The 21,503-nt window shown below is 36.7% G+C and overlaps 2 protein-coding genes across 4 annotated transcripts; both read right to left on the bottom strand.

Annotated features, from left to right (window-relative positions):
* Positions 1 to 532: 532 nt before the first annotated feature.
* Positions 533 to 2,952, bottom strand: LOC106058199 (uncharacterized). Its single transcript, XM_056036372.1, has 2 exons — positions 2,821 to 2,952; positions 533 to 1,642 (listed from the first exon to the last, which is right to left on the bottom strand). The coding sequence occupies exon 2, from the start codon at positions 1,577 to 1,579 to the stop codon at positions 554 to 556; it is 1,026 nt and encodes a 341-aa protein (XP_055892347.1). The 5' UTR covers positions 1,580 to 1,642; positions 2,821 to 2,952; the 3' UTR covers positions 533 to 553.
* A 1,677-nt stretch (positions 2,953 to 4,629) lies between these two features.
* On the bottom strand, positions 4,630 to 21,319 carry LOC106076169 (cytochrome P450 1A4-like). Of its 3 annotated transcripts, none has more exons than XM_056036563.1 (8): positions 21,165 to 21,319; positions 17,185 to 17,393; positions 16,231 to 16,434; positions 15,139 to 15,330; positions 14,589 to 14,702; positions 12,315 to 12,603; positions 5,365 to 5,537; positions 4,630 to 5,063 (listed from the first exon to the last, which is right to left on the bottom strand). In XM_056036563.1, the coding sequence occupies exons 2-8, from the start codon at positions 17,391 to 17,393 to the stop codon at positions 4,730 to 4,732; spliced, it is 1,515 nt and encodes a 504-aa protein (XP_055892538.1). In that variant the 5' UTR covers positions 21,165 to 21,319; the 3' UTR covers positions 4,630 to 4,729. The 3 variants fall into 3 exon arrangements, with proteins under 3 accessions (XP_055892538.1, XP_055892539.1, XP_055892537.1); XM_056036564.1 differs by having other exon boundaries at positions 21,061 to 21,171; XM_056036562.1 differs by lacking the exon at positions 21,165 to 21,319 and adding an exon at positions 20,544 to 20,647.
* Between the last annotated feature and the right edge of the window lie 184 nt (positions 21,320 to 21,503).

Here is a 21,503-nt window from a genome sequence, read left to right on the forward strand (position 1 = left end):
TAGATACAATCTATAATAGATCTACGTGAAAATATTAACAAAGCTTAGATAATCTATTATCAAAATGTAAGAAACTTTAAATTAAAAAAAAAAAAAACAACTCCGTACACTACGGCTGACTACGCTATGTTTTTTTTACTCTTACTCCAATTTATAGCCAAATTTAGATTTATCTCACATTTACTTGAAAAATGATTACGGTCAAACTCGAGTTTTCCTCGTGTGGCCGACGAGCTAGTAATTCTTTTCTGAGCGACATAGATCAACTAGGAAAATCATTGAGTCCAGATTCAAATCTTTACCAATCCTCCTGGTTCCAGGTTCCACGAAGCTCTCACTTCAATATAACTAGACTACCAAACTACGCTGCATATATACATTACACTAAACAATACAAAATATTTAACACCCCAACAGTAGGCCTACAAAATACACTATAAAATAAATAGCACAATAAAAAATACACCACAAAACGTAACACAACATAATAGAGACCATAGCAGTACAGAAACACAAGACGAAACACACTACACTCTTAGGCTCATTTATTGACTTATTCTTTGGTCCTTTGAATATTGAAAAGTTTATCAAATGAATTCTGGAAATTGGAACTCATATTAAGGTAGATAAAAAACGTAGCACTGGCATTCACAATGTCTAGTACGAACAAAAATCTGGTCACGGTCATAAATAGATAGTGATAATGACGTAGTGTATAGAACTCTGGCTCTATCAGCTGCGCAGTATAGCAAATCATTCTGGGAAATAGGTTTCCAATTTTGACACCAATAACTACAAGAAGCATTTTGGATACTTTACGTTCTCTAATGGAAATTCCCGAAGTTGAGCTGATCTTGCCTGTACCTTGTCCGGGGAATTTAGAGGATTTCTTTAGATAGATAATTGTGATTGTTGAGCATGCGCAGAGAACCACGAAGCTTGAGAACGGAAGTAGTATTGCGATGGTGTTGTAGTATGGCATGACCACGTTCTGGGCTCTGTAGTAGAAAGCGCTGAAGCGGAAGAGGGGCAGTGATGTGTTGAACTCTGGGAAGTACACGAAGTATATGTCATACAGGAAGTAAACCACGAAAAAGGCGCCGAACGTTATCATGGAGATGACCACGACCATGACAAGCGTGACCTTCACCGTGATGATGGATTTGACCTTAAAAGGCATGCTCACGCAGAGACACCTCTCCACGGAGACGTAAGCTGTGAGAGAGAAGTTGACGTAACCGGCGAAGATGGGCGTATACTCTACGTAGTACGTAAAGTTCTGCCAACAGAAAGACAGCCACGGAGACAGCGCGTAGAGGGGTCCATACATCCTGTGTATCAGACCAGAGAGGCACTTGACCAGGTCCCAGAAAGTGATGGCCATCATTGAGATGTTGACGCTGTCCTTGAGCCCCTGTCTGATGAAGACAAGGGCGTTAAGAACGTTGGTGACCAGGCCGAAGCAAAAGAGAAAGAACAACGTCCACAGGTTGATGATCACCTCGAAGTAGGAATAGAGGTTCTCAGTAACTATGTAGTCCAGCACAGGATGCACCAGGGAAGAAAGTGTTGAGTTCATTCTGAGGTCAAAATATAAATCCAGAGCTTACTGTTGAATAAGTGAATTCTTAGAGACATTGATCTAGAAAGGGAGAGAGAAGAGAGTATTATATAGAGATATAGAGCGAAAAAAAAACAACATAAAAAAAGACAACTCAAAACAAGCAAAATATTTATGATTTGTGCTGTTTAAAAAAGCTAATTAAATCTCAAAGTTCAATAAAATGAAGTTTACTAAATTTTTTATTTAGAAATAAGTAGATACTATGTATTATGGAATGTATGCGTGTGCTTCTTTGGTAACCGTGTGGAACGGGGAGCGGATAGTTTTGGTTGTGTAGGAGTTTCTGATGAAACCTGGAGATCATCTGGAGTAATATAAGTAAAACAAAAGGACTGGTGTAAAAGTTGAAGAGAGGATCTACAAGAGAAAAGAGAAAGTATAGACGTGTATTTGTAGAGAGTAAGGTTTTGTTTCAATCATCATTCCATGTGTTACTACTGCATCTCATTTCAAGTTGAAGCTACGTATTTTTATGAAGCTTTTTAAAGAGAAAGTCTAATTCAGTTTATTTCAAGTCAATACTCCTACATCGGTTTAGTTGTACTAGCTGTTTGGAGCTACAAACCAATGAGCAAAAACACTATGCTTTTTGGCTTTTTTAGCGGCCCCCGAAAAGGGAAAAGACGCTATTAGTTTTGTGTGAAATGTCTGTCCGTCTGTCAAGTTTAGATCTCGTAAACTAGAAAGGATATTGAAAACCCGACATCATATTGACATATTTTTAACACATTTATGCAAACGGTTTTTGATTTTTTGTCAAAAAATATTTTTTTTTATAATATAAAAGTTGGACATAATTTAAAACAACAATTAATAAATAAGTAATTTTTCATATTATCGCGTAAACTGCAACATCAGAGTGTATCCACGAAACAACCAACTAAAGGGTTTTTTTTAAAGAAAGTTTATTTTAGGAATTAGAGATTGTCCATTTAGAAAGCTTTCAGAAAAAAAATTGGTCCGTTGAGTCAGAACTTTGTAATGTCTAAAATATTATGTTGTCGGATTTTCAATTTTTTTCTAGTTTCTGTGATCTAAACGGGAAAACGGAAGAACGGACAGACAGACCACACAAAACTAGTAGCGGCTATTCCCGTTTCGGAGGCCGCTAAATAGACAGAGAAGACAAAATTAGACTTTTTTTCAATACACTTTTGACAGATATTCTACAACATAACAGTGTCTCTGCCACTAACCTTGTTGACACTACCGATAATACCCCAGCCCATTGGAATCAGCCGATAACTCCTCTGAGGAAGTTGTCTAACAGCTTGCTGTTTGAACGAGCAGTGTTTAAATTGAAGGGGCTTAACATGTTCAAACGTGTTCATTTGTTTTGTTCAAGACTTTGAGAAGAAACATTTCTTTCATGACGTCGTTCTTAGGGTTTGTTTCAACTTGACAACAATTAGTTTTCTTTCATAATTACATAGTGAAAATAATTAAAATCACAGTGGTATCTTATTATCTTGTTAGACATCTTCTGGGGTTAAGTTAAAAAAAATAGTTCTTACATTTGCATGGGTAGGTTGATATTAGATGAAAATACAAATGTGGCTGTAACAAATGTGATAATGACCACTTTGGGTGTTGTGAAATTATGGAGGGCGTCTGTCAGAGCAGAATATCTACAATAATTGGCACTTGCATTCGTCAACGCTATAATTACAAGGCATGTCTTAGTGAGAGAGGAGACTCCGGAACCATTTTGTTTTTAACAATTATTGTAGCCACAATTATAGTTTAGTACTTTTGGAGTTGATGCGTCTTCTTGAATTGAGGGAAGTTTTACTTTTCACTGCGTGAGTACCAATGTACTTGTCCTGTGTGACTGAAGCGTGAGTAATATTGTAATTTGTTTGGCTAAATATTTGTGACTTTACATTGGTGCAGGTGTAAAGTAGTTTCTAATACTTCTATGCGGCACCATGAAATTTGTGGCCACAGTGCATACTCAAACCTTATATGATCGGCTCCATTGAAGCATCTTTGCGATAATGCGACCAATGAAACAAATGTCGTAAATTTGTATTGCCCCATGTTTGAAAATGGTTTGACACCTACTGATCTAGCACATGTAGTTTTTTTTTTTAAGTTGAAATCTTGCCTTCAATTTAGAGTAGTTCTTGTTAGACTTTGGTGTTCTAGAAAAAGAATCAGCACAAGAAATGGATGGGCTTTACATGAAGCGTTAGAAGGAGGGCAAGCTGATATGTAGGGAACTGATAGTTAATCATTTTAAGGGAACCAGGGGTCCATCCGAGATGTGAACAGTCCAACTTGAAAGAGTTTAGCAAAACGTTTAAGGGGACGTAGTCTATTCACATTCTTGTATCTGCTGTTTTCCAGCCTCATTATTTGTGTATGTTTCGATCACGAAGGAGGAGCTATAATTTGTGTATATGTGTTTAGGTCTTTGATATTGAAAATTTCTTAATTTAAAACCTACATCCCCATTAGGTACTCTGAATAAAAAATTCTCAAAAAACTAGTAATAATGTAAAAGTTATTTCCCTTATTTGACATCAAACAAAATTAACAGCAACTATGTAACGAATTTGGTATTTTAGTTTATTGGTTCATGTTTTGTTAGGTACAATAAATAATTATTTAAAGTATCAACTTTATCGGAGGTAGCGTGAAGGAGAAATAGAGTTAACAATTATTTAATGGGACTAAACCCAACAAATTTAGCCATAGCTGTGAATACTGAATATTAGTTTCCCTTGCTGCTATTAAACGAAATAATGAATTACCAGTAATTATCTAATTGCCTTTTTTTTTATTGATTCAAGTCTTGTCAATGTCAATGAATAATTGTACGAAGTTTCAGCATTATCCGAAAATAGGTGTGGGAGAACTAATGTGCATATACGTTATACTAGACAGACAGAGTGAGTTGATATAAGCTTTGTAAAATAATGCAGTAGGTGTGATAGCCAAAATATCCTCACTATATAAATAGCAATTACAAATAAAATACAACTGTCATGAACAATGGAGAGTGTAATACTGAAGTTTTATTTTACATTCATGTTTAAATCAATTACTATCCAAACACAGAATAATGTACATTTTATTCTAACTTAATTTTAGTCAAGAAAATTATCTCGGTGTAAATACTGCGTTAAAATCCAAGGGCTTTAACGTCAGCCCGTACTTGCTGTCAATGATTGGATTGTCTCCCTTGGCGCAGGACATCTTGCATGTCTGAATGAGTCTGGTGAAGAACATGAAGATCTCCATCCTCGCAAGAAACTCTCCTGGACACTTCCGTCGACCTGCTCCGTACGGGAGGAAGTTGTCCACCATGCTGCGATCCACCTGTCCGCTGGAGTCCAAAAACCTGAGTGGGTTGAAAGCTTCAGGCTCCTGAAAGTAGAAGTTGTCCCTGGTAACTGACCAAAGATTCACAAAGACAAGAGTCTTCTCCGGAATTCTGAAAAAAGTACGTCAAAAAATTGTAAGCAATTGGCCAATTTTACTTTATTTATCAGACCAACAAAGAGAACAGTCCGATTCTATAAACATTAGGATTTACAGCACCAACCAATACTGCCATAGTTAAAACATTAGGAATAACAACACGAACTAACTTTGCCGTACTGTAAACATTAGGATTTACAGCACCAACCAGCTTTGCCATAATGTTAACATTATGATTGTCAAACACAAAAAGAATATCTTTAATCTTTTCACATTGGTGAAGAATGGATTTAACTTATTTTGAAATGACCTACCTGTGACCATATAAAGTGGTTGACCTTGTGGTGCTGTGTGGTAAGGCAAAAGGAAATATACAAGAGTGCCTCATGACCTCGAGGATGGTGGCCTCGGTGAAAGGAAGCACTGGTAAATCTTCAAGCGTTGGTTGTCTCTCTTTACCTACAACTTGAAGAATTTCTTGATACACCTGAAAGAATATGATCAACAATGAGTCAAGTAATAAAATAAAATAATTGAATTTATACATGACAGGGAAAAAACAGATGTATAAACTTATTTCATGTGGGATGACGGTTTTTTTTAGTGCACCAAATTTGTAACATTAATGCAGAATGTAAAACCAAAAAACAAAACAAAATATTTTGAATGGTTGAAATGTTTGTTAAAACGATTCGAGCATACACACTTATGATGAAGCTCCTTGGGCACATGAACATGCTAAATAATGAATGAATCTAAGAACATTTACCGTTGACCTGTGTAAATTATTTCATTGTGGTAACTTTTAATGTAAACTTGACAGACTTCTTAATTCCTTCATAAGCTCTATGTTATTAGCTAGATTTAGAATAGTTATCAAATGTCATATTTCATTGATGTGATAATGCTACATGCTTAATGTGATTTAGTTTGAAAATTTACTTTTCGGACCTGTTATTACATCATAGAGCTGGGGGGGGGCTGTGTGGTAAAAGGTAATTGGATTGGAAGCGGTGCATTTCTACTAAGAACAAAAAAAAGCTGCTTAATTATAAGTAACTTTCACAACCTCAAGTTATGTACAAGTAGCATCAATGGTCAAAAGTCTTTTGTTTCTTGAAATCTTTGTTTCTATTATTGTATTATAGGTTTTGTGTATAGTTTGAGTTGAATGATGTCTGTATTAGGCTATTTATTTAACCATAGACATTACTAAATACTTTTTTTTTATGTAGATGCATTGTGTTTGGAATTAGAAATTGTGTTTCTGAAAAACTGACATTCCAAACTAATAATATTTATCTTATACTACCATCCTCAATTTTCAATTCTTCAGAAAAAAAAATCAAAGGGAATTGTTGAAATTAGTAAATAAAAAAAAAAACTAATTCCTTTGTCGTTAGTGTATAGGTACTTATGTTTGTTCTGTTCTTTTTCATTTCAACATTGTGTACATAATTTCATGTTTGATGCATTAGCATGAAAAGTTTTGTGATAATAAGCATATAAAGCCCAAAAAAGAGGCAAAGAAAAGAGGCATAAGGCCCAAGGATTCCTATGATGATAAAGCTAAAACTGAATAGCGCAAATTCTGAGGTTTCCTTTAAAAAAAAAAAAAAAATGTTTGCTGGACAATGTCAAGGTAATTATAAATTTATCGTTGGAATTGAAGATCACCAATGACTTTCAATAGTGTAAAATAAAATAACTGTTTTAACATAGATGTTTTGTCACCTGTTACGTTGATGTTGTGGAACTGTCAGGACAAACATAAGACGTATAAGACATTTTCTTTTTATTTTTGTTTTACTTATGTGTGAAAACTATTAAATATTGACTAAACTCAAAATTTTTTTTTTCAATTTAAGATATTTAATATCCAAAAGCCATACATAGAAACCCAGCGGTTGCTCGTTATCGAAGTCTGCAAATGTCTTTTCAGACCTGTTGAGTTGGAGCTCGACAAGCCAGCGGGCATTCAAAGCAATAAACTATTAAATAAAGTCAACGTTTAGTTTACAAAGTCCATTCGTTTCAGCTGCTTGCCTTTTGGACGCATGTTTGTGAGTGTGCGCGTGCGCCTGGTGATAAAAAATAGTTTGGATTATTCCAACAGTGAGTCTGATTGAATAAAGATGTTGGCTGGTACTGATTGGTGTTCACTTATCAGAACAACGTGTTTGATATACATCAGTTATCACAAACAAAGTTTGAAGTACTCTCTTACAAGTACAACAAACATTTCGTCTTCTAGTTTCTATTTTCGCCTTAAACTCTCCTTTAAGATCACACAACCAATTGGTCCGTGCATGTTGATCTATTGGTCCGTGCATGTTGATCTATTGTTCCGTGCAGGTTGATCTATTGGTCCGTGCATGTTGATCTATTGGTCCGTGCATGTTGATCTATTGGTCCGTGCATGTTGATCTATTGGTCCGTGCATGTTGATCTATTGGTCCGTGCATGTTGATCTATTGGTCCGTGCATGTTGATCTATTGGTCCGTGCATGTTGATCTATTGGTCCGTGCATGTTGATCTATTGGTCCGTGCATGTTGATCTATTGGTCAGTGCATGTTGATCTATTGGTCAGTGCATGTTGATCTATTGGTCCGTGCATGTTGATCTATTGTTCCGTGCAGGTTGATCTATTGGTCCGTGCATGTTGATCTATTGGTCCGTGCATGTTGATCTATTGGTCCGTGCATGTTGATCTATTGGTCCGTGCATGTTGATCTCTTGGTCCGTGCATGTTGATCTATTGGTCCGTGCATGTTGATCTATTGGTCCATGCATGTTGATCTATTGGTCCGTGCATGTTGATCTATTGGTCCGTGCATGTTGATCTATTGGTCCGTGCATGTTGATCTATTGGAATTGTGCATGTTGATCTATTGGTCCGTGCATGTTGATCTATTGGTCCGTGCAGGTTGATCTATTGGTCAGTGCATGTTGATCTATTGGTCCGTGCATGTTGATCTATTGGTCCGTGCATGTTGATCTATTGGTCCGTGCATGTTGATCTCTTGGTCCGTGCATGTTGATCTATTGGTCCGTGCATGTTGATCTATTGGTCCATACATGTTGATCTATTGGTCCGTGCATGTTGATCTATTGGTTCGTGCATGTTGATCTATTGGTCCGTGCATGTTGATCTATTGGTCCGTGCATGTTGATCTATTGGTCCGTGCATGTTGATCTATTGGACCTGTGCATGTTGATCTATTGGTCAGTGCATGTTGATCTATTGGTCCGTGCATGTTGATCTATTGGTCCGTGCATGTTGATCTATTGGACCTGTGCATGTTGATCTATTGGTCCGTGCATGTTGATCTATTGGTCCGTGCAGGTTGATCTATTGGTCCGTGCATGTTGATCTATTGGAATTGTGCATGTTGATCTATTGGTCCGTGCATGTTGATCTATTGGTCCGTGCAGGTTGATCTATTGGTCCGTGCATGTTGATCTATTGGACCTGTGCATGTTGATCTATTGGTCCGTGCATGTTGATCTATTGGAATTGTGCATGTTGATCTATTGGTCCGTGCATGTTGATCTATTGGTCCGTGCAGGTTGATCTATTGGTCAGTGCATGTTGATCTATTGGTCCGTGCATGTTGATCTATTGGTCCGTGCATGTTGATCTCTTGGTCCGTGCATGTTGATCTATTGGAATTGTGCATGTTGATCTATTGGTCCGTGCATGTTGATCTATTGGTCCGTGCAGGTTGATCTATTGGTCCGTGCATGTTGATCTATTGGTCCGTGCATGTTGATCTCTTGGTCCGTGCATGTTGATCTATTGGTCCGTGCATGTTGATCTATTGGTCCGTGCATGTTGATCTCTTGGTCCGTGCATGTTGATCTATTGGAATTGTGCATGTTGATCTATTGGTCCGTGCATGTTGATCTATTGGTCCGTGCAGGTTGATCTATTGGTCCGTGCATGTTGATCTATTGGAATTGTGCATGTTGATCTATTGGTCAGTGCATGTTGATCTATTGGTCCGTGCAGGTTGATCTATTGGTCCGTGCATGTTGATCTATTGGAATTGTGCATGTTGATCTATTGGTCAGTGCATGTTGATCTATTGGTCCGTGCATGTTGATCTATTGGTCCGTGCATGTTGATCTATTGGTCCGTGCATGTTGATCTCTTGGTCCGTGCATGTTGATCTATTGGTCCGTGCATGTTGATCTATTGGTCCATGCATGTTGATCTATTGGTCCGTGCATGTTGATCTATTGGTCCGTGCATGTTGATCTATTGGTCCGTGCATGTTGATCTATTGGTCCGTGCATGTTGATCTATTGGTCCGTGCATGTTGATCTATTGGACCTGTGCATGTTGATCTATTGGTCAGTGCATGTTGATCTATTGGTCCGTGCATGTTGATCTATTGGTCCGTGCATGTTGATCTATTGGACCTGTGCATGTTGATCTATTGGTCCGTGCATGTTGATCTATTGGTCCGTGCAGGTTGATCTATTGGTCCGTGCATGTTGATCTATTGGAATTGTGCATGTTGATCTATTGGTCCGTGCATGTTGATCTATTGGTCCGTGCAGGTTGATCTATTGGTCCGTGCATGTTGATCTATTGGACCTGTGCATGTTGATCTATTGGTCCGTGCATGTTGATCTATTGGTCCGTGCATGTTGATCTATTGATCCGTGCATGTTGATCTATTGGACCTGTGTATGTGGAGATAGCCGTTACCGTTTGATCGTCAAAGAGCTGAGCCGAAGGCTCTTATAGCTTTAGGTTTGAAAAAAAAAAAATGTTAATAATAACAGTAAAAAAAAAAAAACCTGTTTGAACAACCGCTTTGTCTGGAAGAGATCCAAGTCAATGCCAATGTAAAGCATTGATATTTTCGATATATCTGGCAGCCCGGGCGCATGGACTAGAATGCATGGCCGAAGGCCGAGTACACCGGGAACCTCCGCCATTTTCCTATGTTGTACCAAGCTAACCGCGGAGGACTCGCCATTAATTTAACGGTCCCTTGAGGAACGCGCATGGATTATCGACAGGGCCGTAGGAGCTCTCTTTCAACTCCGCTCCGTGCAATGGGACCACTCTCGCATTTCCTTGGACACTCCCACAGGAGTTTTGTTTTGCTATCCATTTAACTTAACGACTTCTTCTAATGGTCGTTTCCACCCGAGTGCCACGTTGAGGCAGAACAGCGTACCCGGGTGGGGAGATAACCTACTAGGCTTATTGACCAAAAGTGTACAGTGGAAAGAAAATAAACCAACAGATGTAATGTAACTAAACTGTGAGTCTTAGTGGGGATGAGATTAGGGGAGTGACAAGTAAAAGATATAGATCTAGTTATCTAGATTTTTTTTACAAGTTTTATATAGTTTTTTCAATCGAGCCCCAAAATGCTGGACTGAACGATTAAATTAACATGTATTAAGAAATTTTACAGAACAAAAGTAATCTCTGCGATTTCTTCCAAAAATTCAAATGTTTGCGATTTCTTCCTAAGTGTCAACTTTTCACGATTTCTTCCTAAATGTCAACTTTTTGCGAAGTCTTTTTCTTCTTTTACATGACATTGGTTACGAATAGAACGGGACACAAGAATGCATAAAACTTTCATTTTTATTTTCGTTAGGTGTTATCAGAAAAAAAAACACACAACTTAACACCATGAAAATGAATGCAAAAATGTTTCCATTGTTTCCATAATAAGACTGAACCAGTGGCGCCCTCAACAAATGTTTTGTTACTCACACTTTAAGGCCGGTTCAGATATGCGTCTATGTGTGAATGAGTTTTCATGAATAAATATTGACCACTTGTATGATACAATATACAAGTTTAAAATATGGAGCCGTATAAATAACTGCAGCATGATCTGCTATATTCCGTCACAGGTGACGGCCCGATGTGCTAGACGTTGGCATTTTTTTCCTTCTTTGATTTTAAACAGGTAGTCGTCACTTTGAATTAGAGAAAAAAGAAAGGATTCGTTTTCTCGTCTAGATCAAAATTTAATTAAAGCGCGTCTAGTTTGTAAACTTAAGTGTAACATATGTTCATTTTGTCTTTCTAGCCTCTTCCTCACACTAGAGCCAGTATAGAGCCAGTATAGAGCCAGTTTCCAAGCTGATAATCAACAATGATTTCATGGTCTCAGTGCACATCACACATGCAAAGGTAAATGACTCTTCGTGTGTTTCTTTTAGCAAAGATTACATTCAAACTTAATTATTTTAAATTAGATTGACAAAGTCCTAGCTGTGCTTTACATTGATACATTTTAGCAGTGCAGCAAATTTGGGTTGTCAATTGTAGGACCCCTTTACATTTCCTCTTGAGATTATTTCTATGGGAATATTGCGAACAAAGGTTTAGTTTTTATAGCTTGTACATCCAGTTAATATTATGTTTTCACATCTACCATACACTTGCTCATATATATTCTATATAAGGTTTCCTTACCATTTAATTGAAATAAAGATACCACTTAGTTTAAATAATGCAAATATTTAGTTTATATACAGGTCATATTGGCTTATATAATGCTAGCATAGGGTTTATATTAAGCAAAAATAACATTTATAGGAAACTTGAATTTGGTTTACATATAACTTATAAATATCTTACGCTTTGATTTTATAAAGCTTACATTTCATTCCTATAAATCTTACATTTCAGGTTCCTACGTTCTATTACTTCAACGACTATGGCTATGAAGAAGATTCCGTCACCACAAGTGGATTAGTTACAATCAGCGGTACAATCAGCAGCACAACAATAATTACAACGACTGAATTGATTGATTGATTGTTGATTTGAGGCACATCGGCACAATTTAGGCCATGTCGTGCCTGCAGTCCCTTAAGGACTACTCTCTCTCTAAACAACAAGGGCCAGATTCTATACAGTCATATAATTAAAATCAAGGTCTATTCACAGTTAAAATAGTAAAGGTAGTAAAAATTTAAATATTTGGTAAAAATCTAATGTACAACGACTGAAACAGCCACTAGTTCCAACACCAGTACTACGACTGAATAGAAACTTAAAGAAGCCCCCAAAAGATGCTTCTTCAACAGAATGCTAGATTTAAAAAAATGATTTGTGATTTTAAAAAAGATCTACTATATTGATACGCTTCTTTTTCATGTGGAAATCCTACATCTCATTTTCTAAAAATCCTTTTTCTTTTAACTTTAAATAATTGGTAATGCAAAAACATAAATGAAATTGATGAACAAGTTATTAAAAAAAAAAGAAACCTCACCATTTCCTGTATATCTGGATGTGTCACCATGTAAAGTACTGCCCACTGCAAGGTGCTTGCTATGGTATCAAACCCTGCACCAATAAGTTCTTGTACCGTGGTCAAAATGTGCTCGTCGGTCAGGCCCACAGCTGCCTTCTCTTCAGCAGCCGTCTCGTGCACAGCCCGGATGAGGCAGTCTGTGACGTCACGAATGGATCTCTGGTTGTAGGTGGCGATATGCTGCTCCAGTTTCTCTTTGCAGAAAGTGTCCATCAGCTGCAGGATCCGGAGAAACCCGTTGAAAGATCTGCTCGGTGCACACAAAGACATCAAATAAACAATTGAATAAGTAAACAAAATGTTAAGGAAACAGTAATATACTTTATTTAAACAAGATTACAAAAAGTTTGTGTTATCGCACAAACTCATAGACCGCTCCGACCAGATCCGCTCATGAACAAGGAATATTCAAACCATGAACTTATTTTGATTGTCTAAACTCTAAAGTAATACAATTTTAAAGAATCATTTGGCTTTGTGTCATTTGAAAACAAACTGAACAACCTATTACCGATAGAGGGACTTCTGACTTGTATTACATTTAAATTGTTTTCCAAAATGAAAAATGAGCTTTTCCTTTCTTTTTTTTTTTCATCTAAATATGACAGACCGGATGGCAGACGACGCAAAAGTGGTCATTTATCTTGCAGGAGCTGCTAAAAACAAAATACAGATTATTTGAGATTTTTGTGGCATTAATATAGTCTCCTGTGTACAAGAAAGACACACCAATGCACGAACCACTGTGTAGTAAAGTTTAGACCTTTTTTTTTTGAACCAGTGGGGTGGGAGGTATCTTGGAAAAAAGTTTCCATGCTGCCTTTACAAAAGCAATTTAAAAAGAATTTTTTTTTGTGCTGGAGTCGGGAGTCGAGTTCGAGCCCCTTTGAGAAATAGCCTATTATTTACCTCACTTGAAGTTTGTCATTAAACAGTGGTATAAGTTTATGAAAAAAAAAATAGCTTGCCGGTTTACCTTTAAAAGTTAAATGGTTCTGTTTCAGACAAAAAAAACTATGCAAGATCTAAGTAGTCATGATATCGGATTCTCAATTCTTGTTTCTGTATTCTAAACGGGACGGACAGACTAATAGGCCATACAAAACTTTCTGTATGTGTGTGTGCAATATGTGTGTATGTATCTGTGCTTGTGTTCTTTTCTCGCTTAAAATTAGGTAAAATTATATGTGTGCGTGTGGAAGGAGTAACTAGTGCACTGGTACAGAAGTAAAAGAAAAGGTTCTATTCCCTTAAAATATTGTTCTAAAAAGTCAAGTACAACAAATCACAAATCAAATATAAGTATATAATGTGTAGAAACTTCGCTTATATTTAGAGAAATTGCATCAAATGTTTTGAATCAGTCCAACTGTACACAAATTACTCTCCCGTCACTGCAATTTTTACGTATCTGCTATTTTGTATGTTGACAACAGTTCCATTCGTGCTTCGGGGGTAGAGCACCTGCTGTATCTATCATTATTGCAAGCACTAGCTCTCGTTAGCTTAGTGCATGTTTCATATAAAACTAAATTAATTAATTACGACTAATTATTGAATCATGTGTTGTCATCGACAAAGGATAACTGCAAAGTTTGAACAAGATCCGAGAATGGGAAGTGGGAGAAATAACGTGTAAAAGATTTCGACAAGACAGACAGACAGACGGAGTGACTGAATACAATCTTGGTAAAAAATAAACCTTAGTGCTGCCTTAAATGTCAGTGCTCGTAACTAACGTATTTAGTTTAATGATCCATATTAAGTCAAACTTTAAAACATGAAACATAATATATTAATGGTCCTATTCTACTGAGACTTGTTAGCGTAAGTTCCAACTCAACGATTACATTTCATTAAAACTATAAAAATAAATCTTGGCCTTTAGTGTCTTTAATAGTACGAATAATTTAAGGAAGTCATCTGGTCGTGCGGTATACGTGTTGGACTGTCGTTGGATCGTCTCGATGGTAGCGGGTTCATACCCTGCCCGCTGCCATTCTCCGTCTTTCTGTGGGAGTTTTGGACTCCGAAGTAGATTATCTTTAACTCCGAAGGAACATTCGAAACATGTAAAACAAACAAACAGGACAGACTCGTTTAAACAAAAGTTTACCAAACAAGTAGCAGCGCTTTGGTCGTTGTGGAGCCTGTGACTGATGGAGAGAAATATCTTGAGAAAATCTCAAAGCAAACGTTACAGTACAGAATTTATATAAGTACAAAATTCACCTTTGTGTGAAAAACCTCGTCCACGGCATGATATCCACAGGATTTCCTGCCCCTGCAAAGGCCATGAACTCATCGTTAAGCTTCACAAGCGTAAGAAAGTCAGAGTCGTCTCGCCTGAAAGACAAGAGTTATGAGATTCTGAGAAAGAGTGCTAAGCTAGACCCACTAAGATGTGGTGGAAACAACAATAATAAACATGAAAATAGAAACAAAATAGAGTTTAGATCTATCAGTGCATTGCAGAGTGAGCGAAGTTGATAGTTCTCTAGACTCATTAGTGAACATCTGTATTTAGTCTTTGAGATGGATTTTAAACATTAAAAAAAATAATTTATATTTTTAGTCATGGTTTTCTTTCTTTTGTTACAAATTAATATATTGATGCGTGAACTTAAAAACTTCAATAAAGTCTCCCATTCCTGAGAACAAGTCCAAATATTTCCAAATGGAATTGAACCCGCGGTGTTCGAATCATGGACTGAGCACTAGTGAGAATAGTAAAGCTTCAATACAGTTGAAATTTGACAAATAAAACTTTAAAAATTCTAACTTGTATTTCTTCCCAAAACAAATGTCGCAGATGATAGAGCCTACAGACAAGTAGATCTCATTGTGTGGGTTCACTGGCTGGCCGCTAGATCGTAGAAAGATCGATACCAACACGTCTGCTTCCGTGGCAATAGTTTTGTCAATTGGATTCGATTTCTTGTTGCTGAATGTGGCCAACGCGTTTTGAGCGATTCTGTAAATTTGCAATGAAACAAAATTAAAAATAAGTTCTGTTTTTGACAGAAACAGTCAAACAAACTTACAAACACAAACATGAAACATCGAACAAGACTCAAACAGTAACATCTCTATATAAATAACTTAATGAGAAAAATCGAAACACTCAACATATTTGTTGGAACTGGAGATAAGTTTCAACATACATTTTTCAGCACGAAACAAAGAATGTTATGTAGTACAAACTGTCGGCAATTACAAAAATCTTATATTTCCTGAGGATGTGACAGGATAGGTGTATTGTTAACTAATAGAACCAAACTGCTGGTAGATAACTAAACCAGTATATATTTTAATTTATAAAACTTAACTTGAATAACATATTTGTAAACAAATCGAAATATACCTTTAATTACAATATAGAGAAATTTGACTTGAGATGAAATGAAAAACTTTTATTTGAAACAACTCTAACTCACTATAAAAAACACGTCGTTACTCTCTGGCATCCTGGAGTCGTCTGGGGGACTTAGCTAACGACTGCGTCGCTTATCTTGCATCATTCTACTAGACTAACATTAAACTCTCTCTCTCTCTCTCTCTCCACAACAAACAATAATACTCCCTTTCTATATCACCTAGGAAACACACTTACGCACACATTCACACTCCATATCATATATAACTATTAAATCCTCCTGAAATGAAGATGAACTTAAAACTACTGGTTTAACAAGAATTTTCATAATAATTAATTTAAACAATAATATTTATAGTATTATATTATATTTTATATTATATTAAATTATATTATATTTATTATATTATATTACATTACATTTTTTTCTTATTGTGCCTGCTATTTCAGAAAGCTTGAGAAACTTCCCCCATTATCTGAATGGTGTATGTAACTTACTTTCGGTGCATCTTCCACCGACCGCCATAGTCTCCAAAGCCCATGCTGTTGCCATTGCCGATGAACTTGAAGGAATAGAAGTCTGGTCTGCCTGCGAAGTCTCCAGCTTGCTTCACCAGAGCTTGCTTGATTGTCTGCACTCCGTTCAGCACCACAGCCGCTCTGCTGCCCATTGTGATCTGGTAGACGTCTCCATACTTAAACCTGAAAGTGATCAATTCATTGGAAACTTTAACTCTCCTGATAAACAACTCAAGTCTTAAGACTTACATAAACTTATATCTTTTTTCCCTGCAGTTCGGCGCATTTTCGGTAGCCTCTCTCCACATACATCGATCTTAAAGGAACTTTCATATTGACATCCTAGCTGGTGCCTACGAAATTTTTGTTTTCTATGAATGTGTGAAGCCATTTTACACCTGTACGGCCCTCTTTTTTGGCCTCTGTACTATGGCTGTCTCAGGTAAACGTGTAATGATATATTCCGCGAATTTCACAAGACTTTTCGTTCATTATTTTGATAAGGAGAAAGATGGTGATCACACCTAGACATTCTTAAATAAGAAAAAGGCTGAAAAAGCTGCAGGGTCTGGTTATTACCATGGATGTATATCAAGGCTTCGTCTCTTTAGTCACACTACAAATTGAAGAATGGGGTATATCATATTCATAGATGTAAAATGACACATACATTTAGCTTTAACAGTTGGTTTCATGATTTCTCAAAGTAGCCTAACATGACAATTTAGATGTCAACTGACAAAAACTGTTCCTTTGTTTATGTTAGGGTCTTTACTTTGGTATCTGACATTAGTATTATAGATCACGGACACGTAGTGGTGATGTATTTGACTACGCCTTCATTGGATGCATTAGAAATACTTAGTCCTAGAACAGAGTAGAGCGCAAAGACAGTACCGAGCTATCGTTGATATCGATGCAGTGCTGCCTTACCTCCAATCGGTCAACGTCACATGAGGCTTTTTTCCAAGCTGTAGAAGATTGCCCAAAAGAGGAATTCCGCGAGGACCTGGGATGACAGCTGGTGTCACCGGAATAGACTTAATCCTCCACAAGGTGAGGGCGACCAACAGAAGTAGAAAACACGCCAAAGGGGTGGCTGTTAGTGACAGACATACATCTTGCAACCACAGCAGCGACATCTGTTAAATGGGAAACAGAGAAACAATGTTACGATCATCATAGTGTTAAATTAATGATAATGAAAAAAATAAGTTCTAGTGCACTAGTGGCGTTTTGTTTCTAGTCGCATTGTTGTGTAAAGTGTCTTTCATGTAGTAAAGAACAAAAAAAATAAAGTTTGACTTTCAGACATTTTGATCTATGTGGGCAGATTAAGTAACACCTGTCTGTTAATATGGCGACGGTTAACCAGGATGTCATGTGGCCAGTACAACGACCAACCGACTTTACTTCTGCAACGTATAATTAAGAGTTGGATAAATTCATGGGCGCCATACAAATCTCGAATTTCAAAATCCCAATGGTATCCGTGATTCGAACTCGACACCCGTCGATGCGGTAGACAACCGCTTTATCACTCATCCACCATGCCCTCCAACCCTCCCTTTATCTTGCAGGTAGCTGTGAATAAAGAGATTAACGTTTGCAGCTCTGAGACGGAACATTCTGACTTGTTCCTTGACACAAAATGAAAACTCAAAGACTTCTCCAAAAAAAAAAAAAAACACAAAAAACTATTATTCATTGTGAAAACAATAAACTCAAAATAACATTTAAATAGCTGGTGAAATAACAATTGACTAAGACATTTGTAAAAAAATATCGTGTCACTGGGAAATAAAAAAAAACTTAAAAAAAAAAAAACAAAGCTTATCTAAGGGAAAGAACTCTACTTACAACTGTATCTCCCAATACTTTAGATGTTACTTAAAACAATATAATTAATTACCAAAAATTAATGAAATAATTGGTTAATTTTTTTTATTGTTTCATGTCTTGTCTATGCCAATAATAATAATAATAATAATAATAATAATAAGATGTAAGATGCAAGTTTTAAAAATACGATCAAAACTGCTCGCCTCCAGCAACAAATTAGTTTCCTTCCTACGGAAATACGACTCCGATGCAACCCCTCTGAACCTACACAATGCTGATGTCAATATCGGTTTGGACGACGTAGGGCATGAGATTCGCCAATGGGAAGAAAAAACACTCCACGGAAAATTTCCGGCTTCATTACATGGGGACAACATCGACAAGGCTGCTTCCTTAACATGGCTCAAAGCAGGTCATCTCTACCCTGAAACAGAAGGCTTTGTTACAGCAATACAGGACAGAGTAATCAGGACAAAAAATTACGAGAAGCATATCCTGAAACTCAATGTTGTCGACAAATGCCGAAAATGTGGAAATGTGGGCGAGTCGATTGAACACATTATGGCAGGATGTCCAGCCCTATCAGAATCAGCCTACCTAGGTCGCCATAACCAAGTTGCAAAGTTAATACACCAACACCTGGCTTTGACGTACAAATTGATCGGTAAGGACACTCCCCCTTATTATAAATACTCTCCGCAAGAGGTTCTCGAGTCTACTGAACATCTGCTGTACTGGGATAGGCCTATTCTGACCGACAAAACGGTAGATTTCAATCGCCCGGATCTGCTGTTCATCGATAAAAAAGAAAAAACCGCTACCATTATCGATATCGCCGTACCACTGTCTCATAATTTAAGAAAAACTGAGATAGAAAAACAAAGAAAATATGGGAACCTAGGCTTGGAGATTAAGCGTCTATGGAAATTGTCCAAAATAACAATATACCCCATTGTTATATCAACCGAGGGGATAATAACAACTGACCTCACAGACACCTTCAAGGCCCTTAACATTCCTAGGAACATCTTCGTTGCCTGTCAGAGGGCGGTACCGCATGCAGACCTGCCACATCACCAGAAAATTCCTCAGTGGAAACTGTTAAAGGGACTACGATGAATTTTGTTTCTCTTTAGCGAAACTCGACCCTGGCAGCGCCAGAGAATGACTACTCGTTCATTTCTAACATAATAATAATAATAATAATAATAAAACTCGACCCTGGCAGCGCCAGAGAATGACTACTCGTTCATTTCTAACATAATAATAATAATAATAATAATAAAAATAATAATATTTGTTATCCATGAGAAAAATTTTTTTATAATTGTGCATTGCAAAATAAACAGTACATGATTGGAGCAAACATTTGTTTACAATAGCACATACGAGAGTTTCTCTTTAACATGTGAAGTTTACAACCGTAAATTACATATATTACTTGCAAAGAAAAAAAAAACAGCTTTTGTGTCCATTTGTTTTTATGATCGGGATCTTGGAACTTTTTTGTAAAAAGTTCAAATGAGGAAGAAGAGGTTCTGATGTTTTTATGCTTGTTGTGCATGGCTATCACGTGAACATAGAGACCTACGTCTTTTAACAAAGGAAATGTCAGGGATTCATTCCGAACAGAAATTGAATAAAAGCAATCAGAATAAAATGTAATTGTAAACAACGCCATCAAACTATCAACTATTTAATATAGGCTACAACAAAGTATGGAAACTGCCTTATGCAATACTTCCACGATTAGCCTCAAATCTCCGGCACTAACAATAAACAATCTCTTAAGGGCCGTAACTCTACTTTAACTAACAGACCATCGAATCAGAACAAATAAATAAAGAATTCGTCCTAACTTACAATAAATAATATTGCGAAGTTTCAACTTGATCCGTGAATGGCTGTGGTAGAAATAACATAGACAAACTCTAGGAATCAGCTATCAATATAAAAATAATTGAAAATAAATCCAAAACACAGGTTATGACTATTTCTTTATAATGTAAGTTCGAATGCTATTAATGTAGCGAAGTGATCAAACTATTTCAAACCAAACTAATTAGGAGTGCTAACAACACTGAAGTTTTTCTGTCCTCCATTCCAACGACTAGAAATCCAAATTCTGGAGAGACCAGTGGTTTACAATTTAAGCATAACTATATTTGTTTTCAAAGTGTTAGTAAGCTAGTATGTACTATCTGAAAACATTTATCAAATTATGTTATATCATTTACAACTCCCAGTCTCAAAATTAAAGTTTTATTGCTGACGAAATGTAATTTTATTATTTGTAAATTACTTTTATAGATATCTAATTGGACAATTCTAAAAAAAAATAAAAATGGCCAAAGATTTTGTTTAACAAGAAATATCTTCAGTGAAATACTGCCCCTTAACCTTCGGACTCGAAGCTAAGCCTTAAGTCAAACAGTAAGAGAATAACTCACCATTGTCTCCAATGTGGATATTATTTCTTTGTTATCTATTTTATTTGGCCAAAAGTTTCCTTTGATTTCAGTTTTTTTCCATATAATATTTTGATTTGATACTTCTGCTTTAAAAACAAATGTTAATTTAAAAAACAACAACTTTTTAATACATCATTTTAGCTATTCGTATTCTATTTAAGTTGATAATAACAAATAATAAAACAGTTTAACTCTGTAATGGTATTAGAGAGGCTTGAGCCTACTTCTAAGATTTGAATACCATTACATAAATAACAATTAGTATTTTTAATATAATGTCAATTCTATTGAATTACTGCAGCGATTACAATACACAAAATTAAGGGTAGGGAAAAAGCTGGTTATAATTTACATCAACAGATACATGGCATCATTTAGGCCTGATAGACCTGACAATGTATTATAGCCTACATTTTAAATGGAAACATTATGTACACATTTATAAGTACCATCTCTTATTTCTTTCTAGAAGACTAATTATCTGGATGACGCCTACCAGTGCAAAAGGAAAGTAGATCAATGCCTATTGACCACTTTAATGTGTTATCTACTTAACAGTGCTATAGAGATGAACAGCTCAACACATTCGAAATGCCCTACCTTGAACCACGACGTGCCGTTGAGTTGACAAAATTTGACCTGAAGATTCTTAGCGGGTCAATGGTCATGGTGTGTGACCTTTTGTTGGTCGCCTCGGGTGGCGGGGTTCAAAGGGTCACCGGCGCCGAGACGGGAGAGCTGTTACAAAACAAGCCAGATGGTGAACAGAGAAAGAAAAAACAAAACAAAAAGGGGGGGGGGGGTGGGAGGGATCGGGACGAGGCGGGTCCAGGCGAAAGAATATATGTTTAGAGATGTGTAGGGATTTGTAAAGATGTGTAGAGATGTGTAGCCAAAACATAATTCAATTTTAAAGAAGCAGTTGGCGATTAAAAAGAG

Source organism: Biomphalaria glabrata, chromosome 7 (genome assembly GCF_947242115.1).
Source record: "Biomphalaria glabrata chromosome 7, xgBioGlab47.1, whole genome shotgun sequence".
Taxonomy (NCBI): Eukaryota; Metazoa; Mollusca; class Gastropoda; family Planorbidae; genus Biomphalaria; species Biomphalaria glabrata.

Coding starts and splice junctions, on each gene's coding strand:
- LOC106076169 (XM_056036562.1), bottom strand. Junction 16,435..17,184: donor GTGACGTTGACCGATTGGAG/GTAAGGCAGCAC, acceptor GATCACTTTCAG/GTTTAAGTATGGAGACGTCT. Junction 5,064..5,364: donor ACCACTTTATATGGTCACAG/GTAGGTCATTTC, acceptor TACTTTTTTCAG/AATTCCGGAGAAGACTCTTG.
- LOC106058199 (XM_056036372.1), bottom strand. CDS start 1,579: ATGAACTCAACACTTTCTTCCCTGGTGCATCCTGTGCTGGACTACATA.